This window comes from Vitis vinifera, chromosome 17, assembly GCF_030704535.1.
Source record: "Vitis vinifera cultivar Pinot Noir 40024 chromosome 17, ASM3070453v1".
Lineage (NCBI taxonomy): Eukaryota > Viridiplantae > Streptophyta > Magnoliopsida > Vitales > Vitaceae > Vitis > Vitis vinifera.
This window is the reverse complement of record NC_081821.1, coordinates 2,711,632-2,719,901: the sequence shown is the minus strand read 5'-3', so window position 1 is coordinate 2,719,901 and position 8,270 is coordinate 2,711,632. Positions and strand designations below refer to the sequence as shown.

The 8,270-nt window shown below is 28.6% G+C and overlaps 1 protein-coding gene across 1 annotated transcript; it reads right to left on the bottom strand.

Annotated features, from left to right (window-relative positions):
* Nucleotides 1-6,645: 6,645 nt before the first annotated feature.
* Nucleotides 6,646-7,968, bottom strand: LOC100264572 (calcium-binding allergen Ole e 8-like). The gene has a single exon (XM_010665376.3). It carries the CDS (start codon nt 7,459-7,461, stop codon nt 6,970-6,972), a length of 492 nt encoding a protein of 163 aa, XP_010663678.1. The 5' UTR covers nt 7,462-7,968; the 3' UTR covers nt 6,646-6,969.
* Nucleotides 7,969-8,270: the final 302 nt, after the last annotated feature.

The following is an 8,270-nucleotide window of genomic DNA, read 5'->3' as shown; positions in this document are numbered from 1 at the left end:
AAAATATGCTAAAGAAAAAATTATTAAAATTAATAATCATGGGATACAAACTTAGCAATAATATTCTTTATAAAATGATATTTTCTCTCTAATTTTTTTGCTTTGATCACTTCCAACAAATGACGTTGTTGATTTTTATTTTTATTTTTTGAAAGCGTTGGTGTAAAGTGGCTTATTTCTGAATGACTATGTCGAAAGACGAAGAACACATATGTAGTTTTTTTTACGATTTTTTTTTTTTTTTGTAAAACCTCTTTTCTCGTATAGAGTTATTTTTATCGATCCAAAGTTTTATTCATTAAAAGAAGTTAATATTATTTATAATTGAAATTAGATAATTAAATTTGGAATCCAAACGCTCAGCTGTGTTCATTTCTAGTGGATCAAATCAAGTGGGCAGATATATCTATCATTGTTGATTGTTGAAATCCCGTGGAAAAAAAAAAGTGACAAAAGAGATTTTGCCTAATTTTTTTTTCATTTTAAAGTCATTGGGGATTGAGGGATGATCGTTAAAGCAAAAGGCTAACTTATATATGCAATTTAAAAAAGTAAAGCTCATAAGCAAGTCTCAATCTCTCCTATTGAATATGAGTCCTTCATCACCACCCCTTCTTACTAGGTGCTTACTTTTTAGGCTCAAAGCTCAAGATTTAGTTAATTCAAAAAATTTAGTTCATTGATCTTGGTAACTTATCTCCTTCATTAAGGAAATTTGTAGGAAATATTTATTTTTTTAAATCTCTTTTGATTACAATTAGAAGATTTTACTTCATCTGTAAGAGTGTGTGACCCCTCACTTATTGAACCTAAACTTTATTGGATTAAGAAACACGTTTTTTTAAGACCAATTTAATGATAATTTAATATATTATTATTATTTGATGTGTAGATATTTATATTTATTATTTCATATACTTTCGTCCTAATAACCAAATTTATTTCACCAAGTAATAGAGAAGAATGACACAATTACAAAATGTCAAAGTGAGTTTTCTTCATTCTCTTGCTAGGTATGTATAAAATTTCAAAAAATATAAAATGATTACATCACTTACGAAAAAAATGTTGTAAAATAGTAATTTTAATTATGCCCACTTGTTCCTTGATATTGATCTCAACAAATAAACATCAAAGCATGAAGGGATAATTTAAAGATGAATTTTTTAAACAAACTTTTGTTTTTAGAAAAAGACTTTGGTTTTTTTAGAAAGAAAAATGTATCATTTTTTTGTTTTTAATAAGAGAAGAAAAAATGTAGTTTTCACTTTCTTATTTGTAAGGAACGAGTTCTAAAAGATAAATATATATATATATATATTAGGATAGTTTTAAAATTCTCATAAACTACTCTCCTTATTTATCTCATTTATTAGATTGGATCGGGTGAACCCACTTGGACATCCAAATCCAACTCCAACCACTTTTAAAAAGTATTTTAAAAAATATTCCCAAATATTCTCTTATATGTCCTTATCTATGCCTCTTTATCCAAAGTATCCACGTGCTATTGACTTAACAAGTCATCTATTCATACATCTAACACATACACAAAATACAAGAGATTTAAAAAATTGTTTCCCAAATATTGTAAATTAATTTTAAAAAATGTTTCCAAATAGTTTCTTTTGTCTCCTTATCTACAAGGCATCCACGTGTTATTGACTCAACAAAAAGGTAGTATATCCATTCATACATCACACACACAAAATATAAGAGATTAACAACCATTATTATCGGTTACATGATACACATGTGACATTCATGATTGCGAATCACTACAAACAAATAAATAATTCATCTATGGTACACTTAACACATGTCTCCTTAGTACCAATTGCATGGCCATTTGATTTGGGATTCTAAATTTTGATATTGTAGTCATGTTTGTCATTATTCATGAATCATCATATTAATTTATGCTAATAATTACCCATGTGAGTAAGTTCGCATCCCATGTTCTTCCATCTTCGAGTTAGGTTTTTAAAATTGTTCTCATCTTTGATCTTAATTCCGATTATCACTCCTCATCCACAACTTGTTAGGACAAATCATTTGAAACCTACCCAACGAGTTTTATTCATCCCTAACATCTCAATCATTTTTCCTATTAAAATCGCTTATCTCAAATATACATTCGTATTCCAATGAATTTCAATCAACAATAAGAAGTAAGGTAAATTAATTCTCTTAAAATAAAAATATTTTAGCCTATAAGGTAGGTCTCATTTTCATGGGAGCCTGAGGGCTATTCTGTAACTATTTTCGAGAATGATTTTCTATTTTTTAGAATTAAAAAAATGAAAAAAAAATATTTATCAATAAAAAAATTGTTTTTTATTTTCGGTTTTTAAAAATAAAAATAAAAAATAAAAAATTTAAAAATATACATTTTATTGTTTTCAGTTATTTTGTTTGTTTTTTAAGATTTACTTTTAAAAAATAATCATATAAAATAATTAAAAATATTAAAAATAGATTAATAACATTTTAGTTTTCTAAATAAGAACTTGCTCAAGTCAAGTAAGTTCAACCCATATGTTAAAATATTATTACGACTCTCTTCCATCCCATGGGCGGTGTGTTAGGCTTTTAACAAATAATAAGATTTGGGACCTTCTCACGTATAAAATCTTTGAACATGTGCTCATACCTTTTGACAGTCCTCCGTGTCAAGCTCCTTTCCTGCTTTTGATAAAGCACTTAATTTTCTCGAGGTATTGCAAATAATTTAATGACAAAAAGAAAAAATAATGAGAGAAAAAGATAGAATCGAATCCTCTGGTTCTTCTTTGTTGTGTCACTTCCTTGTAAACAAGATAAAGCTCATACTTTAAAGGTGCCTGCCTGCCATAACAAACATTGAACGTGACAACCTACCCATCATATGATAAAGGGTTTGCATAAAATTTAACGTTTTTAGCATTTTAATTAGAGTTAAAGTATGTTTAGTAGGTTTTAGGAAGTGTTTTTCGACTTTATAACACTTAGATTTTTCGGATATTATAAAGCGTATAAATATTTCTTATAATCACTATGAAACACAGTCTTATTAGTTAATACATCTGTTAATTTTTTTAAAATAAAATTAGGTTGAGATTTTTCTTTTTAATTTTCTTGAACAAAATTTATAATTTCAAAGAAGAAATCCCAGGCCTTGTTTGGGTTTATTTATCAAAATTAGAGGTTTTTTGTCCTTTTGTAGATCCATATGTAATTTTAATCTGAAAATCAAAGAAAATATTATTATAAACTCTATTTTTATTTATGTAAGTATTTATTTTAATGGATGTGAATATTATAAATATTTAAATAAATACAAAAGACCTCTTTACATAAGCAAAAAAAAAATGTTTCTACAAGCAAATATTCTTTTTTAATTTTATATTAAACTATTTCTTAAATCAAAAGTATTTAGGGTAAAATTCTTAGAAGTTCTTATTAAAAAAAAAAGAAAGCCAAAAGATTTTGGGCTTTATTTCAACTAGAATGTAATCATATCCATAAAATAGCATTTTTAAGAGTTGAATGTGTACCTAAAATTAGTTAGATAATCATTTTAATATTTTTATGAAGCAAATTATTTTTTTTAATAATTTTATTAATTTTATTGGGCAAATCTTCTTGAACACTAAACATAAGTTGTAGATATTAGATTATGAAGTTTGAATCAATTTTGTTGTACCTTGTTCGAGATAACGAGAGTTGAACTACTCGGTCTTCTTGCGAGGGGTTGAGCTCTATGCTTAACTCATTGGAAACTTGGAATTGAGCTATTGATCATTATTGGAGAATTTTTTTTTTATGAGATGAATGACAAATTTGTTTTATTATATATTTAACTATTTTATTTTTTAAAATTTTGCGTTTTTAGAGAATGTGATTATAAAAAAAAATATTTTTTTACAAAATGCATAATACTATCATTATAGACATCTTGGGCTTCCATAAATTTCACAAGTCTCTTTTCTTCCTCTTTTCATGGCAGCTTGCTGTCCAAATCAACTGTTTGCACACTTAATTGGGACTTTTCTCAATAGTACAGTAGTTTAAAAAAGTTATGCTTAAATTATTGTAGTAGAAGAAGTTATTACAAATATATGGTAGTTTTTGCCACATAGGAGAGAGGAGAGAAGAGAGAGGGTGAGAGAGGAGAGAGGAGAGAGGAGAGAGGAGAGAGGGTGAGAGAGAGGAGAGAGGAGATAGGAGATAGGGTGATAGGATATTACAAAAGGGAACTCGTCTCTTGAAGAGACGAGTTCCATGAAAAAAAAAATATATTTTTTTTTAAAAAAATTCTCATTTACTCAAGGGAACTCGTCTCTTGAAGAGACGAGTTCCATGAAAAAAGACAAGGGAAAGACGAGTTCCCAGGGAAAATTTTTTTTTTTTTTAAATATATTTTTTATTTAAAAAAAATCCCAAATTAAATAAATAAAAAAATTCCTAAAGGTAACTCGTCTTTTGGGGAAAATTTTTTTTTTTTAAATATATTTTTTATTTAAAAAAAATCCCAAATTAAAAAAAAAAAAAATTCTTAAAGGGAACTCGTCTCTTCAAGAGACGAGTTCCCATGTAAAAAAAAATATATATTAAAAAAAAAAAATTTCCTAAAGGGAACTCGTCTCTTGACGAAATTATTATTTTTTTTTAAATATATTTTTTGTTTAAAAAAAATTTTCCTAAAGGGAACTCGTCTCTTTAAGACACGAGTTCCCATAGGAAAAACAATATTTTTTTTTTTAAAAAAATCCCAAATTAAAAAAAAAAAAAAACAATTTTTTTTTTAAAATATAATTTTTTTACATGGGAACTCGTCTCTTGAAGAGACGAGTTCCCTTTAGGAATTTTTTTTTAATTATTATTATTATTATATATATATTTTTAAAAAAAAAAATTTACATGGGAACTCGTCTCTTCAAGAGACGAGTTCCCTTTGGAATTGGTTTTTTTTTTTTTTTTTTTTTTTTTTTTTTTTTTAATTTGGGATTTTTTTAAATAAAAAATATATTTTAAAAAAAAAAATTTCCTATGGGAACTCGTCTTAAAGTCCAATTTTTTAAATTAATTTTTTTTTGCCATAGGAAATTTTTTTTTTTAAAAAAATATATTTTTTATTTAAAAAAATCCCAAATTAAAAAAAAAAAAAAAAAAAAAAAAAAAAAAAAAAAAAAACCAATTCCAAAGGGAACTCGTCTCTTCAAGAGACGAGTTCCCATGTAAATTTTTTTTTTTTTTAAATATATATATATATATATATATAATAATAATAATAATTAAAAAAAAAAAAAAAAAAAAAAAAAAAAAAAAAAAAAAAACAATTCCTAAAGGGAACTCGTCTCTTCAAGAGACGAGTTCCCATGTAAAAAAAATTTGTTTTTTTTTTTTTTTTTTTTTTAATTTGGGATTTTTTTTTAAAAAAAAAATATTGTTTTTCCTGAAGAGACGAGTTCCCTTTAGGAAATTTTTTTTTAAACAAAAAATATATTTAAAAAAAAATAATAATTTTTTTCCCAGGGAACTCGTCTCTTGAAGAGACGAGTTCCCTTTAGGAAATTTTTTTTTTAATATATATATTTTTAAAAAAAATATATTTTTTTTTACATGGGAACTCGTCTCTTCAAGAGACGAGTTCCCTTTAAGAATTTTTTTTTTTTTTTAATTTGGGATTTTTTTTAAATAAAAAATATATTTAAAAAAAAAAAAATTTTCCCAAAGAGACGAGTTCCCTTTAGGAAATTTTTTTTTATTTAATTTGGGATTTTTTTTAAATAAAAAATATATTTAAAAAAAAAAAAAATTTCCCTGGGAACTCGTCTTTCCCTTGTCTTTTTTCATGGAACTCGTCTCTTGAAGAGACGAGTTCTCTTGAGTAAATGAGAATTTTTTTAAAAAAATATATATTTTTTTTTTCATGGAACTCGTCTCTTCAAGAGACGAGTTCCCTTTTATAATATCCTATCACCCTATCTCCTATCTCCTATCTCCTCTCTCTCACCCTCTCTCCTCTCTCCTCTCTCCTATGTGGCAAAAACTACCATATATTTGTAATAACTTCTTCTACTACAATAATTTAAGCATAACTTTTTTAAACTACTGTGCTATTGAGAAAAGTCCCACTTAATTGTCCACTTAAGGCTTTTCAAAAGCCTGCTTTAAATATGGATACTTTTGCGGTCCCATACTTGCGCATGGAGAGATACCAAAGAATTAATGGCCACAAGTCATGACTCCCATCAAATCAATTTTTGATAACAGTTAAATATTCAATTTTTTTTTAAAGTTTTATTATTATTTTTTGATGTATGTGGTAGGACCAACATAACAATGTTGGAAGCTTATATTAAAAATAATTAAAATTAATATTCATAATATTGATTAAAAAAATTATATTAACTTAAAATCAACAATGATAACTAGAACCCTTTCATATGTGACAAAATCAACATGGTCAATGTCGATTTTGAGTCCCTTTTTTCCTTATTTTCTTCTTTCGCTTCCTGTATTTTATGAGAAAAATTATAGTAAATAAAAATTTCCTAAAATTATGTTTTTTTTTTTAAATTTTAAATTTGGGTTACGGTGATTAATTATAAAGATTTTCCTATTATAGTTGTTTAAAATAAATATTGACAATATTTAATATTGGCTCAAACACACTCTAAAAAGCATAGATTATTGAAACAAAATTAAAAACATTAACAGTCTTAATTATTTTAGGAAAGTTTGTGGATGTTTTTGTTTGTAAATTCATATTTCCAACGCACATGAGCGAGAAGAAAAACATCCAAAATTTCCATATCTAATGGGAACTACTCGGCATTTGTAATCTTAGCGTTGAATATTATTGCAAAAGCCAGAAATCTAACACTGATACGTGACAGTTTGAGACCGTGCGCTGCAGCGAAGGGATCCCATGTGGTGGCGGCTACCAAGAATCCATGCGCCTCAGCAGTGAATCACCGTACATCACTGTTGACGCTGTTTAGGGCTGGATTTGGTCATCATCTCCTTGAACTCGTCAAAGCTAATATTGCCGTCCCCGTCGGAGTCAAAAGATCCGATCATCTTCTGACAGTCCTGCACCGAGCACTTCTCCCCCAACTGCTTCAACACCTGGTGGAGCTCTACCGCCGAGATCAACCCGTTCTTATCCCCATCGTACAACTGAAACGCATCACGCAGCTCTCCGGCGTCGGCGTTGCTCCCCGACTTGCAGAACTGGGCGAACTCCTCCAGGTTTATGCAGCCGTCGTCATCGGTGTCGATCTCCTTCATCACACGGCTCATCTCCTCGGGCGACGACTCAGATCCGAGGGCCCGCAGCACGTTGGCGAGCTCGGAGCTGGAGATCTTGCCGTCGCCGTTGGCGTCGAAGCGGTTGAAGACCTTCTGCAATTCATCCTTATCCTGAGGATAGATATTGGGCTTGGTGGATTCAGAAATAGAATTGCTCGTCATTGAAATGGAGCGGATTATGTGAGAGAGAGAAATGATATCTGGATACTGAATCCAAAGATTGGAGTGTTGGAGATGAGAAGAGAAGTGTGTAATATATTAGAAGGGGAGATGGGACCGCGGTGGGGAACGGCGAGATGAACGAAGGAAGCAAGATCCGAGTGGCATGCATTAGTCCGATTTCCGCGTGGCGTCAGACGCGGACCTCACGCGCTTCTTAAGATCCGTACCTTACACGTTGACTGAAACCGTGTTGTTGCTTTGGGAAATGGACAAAGGGCTTATCGCCGTCCAAGTGGCGTCCTCACCTACAGGCTACAAGTTGCCATTTGGTGTAACTTCCTACAGAATGTTCGTTTTCGTTCCGGTTCCCACTGTCCCACATCGAATAATTATGTTTTCATCTACTCATGTACTTCTTTTATATATCTAAATAATGGAGATTGAAAATAAAATTATTTTCTTTTCATTGCCAATAAATAAGTATTTTTATATTTGTAAACTTCCTATATTTAAGTCCCATGATTGCAATTTTTATTTGAGGGTGTAATTGATAGATAGAAGATTTTTTTTTTTTTCTAATGTCATTTTTATTATTTTATTAGGAAGTTAGAATAAAGATTTGATGATGATTATGCTTTTAAAACATTATTTTTAAATTATAATTAGATTCTAATTTTTTTTTGGTATATCATTTCATATACGTTTAAAAATTGATAATTATTACTTCTTTTGATCATCATGATTTATGAAAGACAACTTAAGTTTGTGATTTTCGTGTGAGATATGACTGATTTCTTTCTTTATTGAAT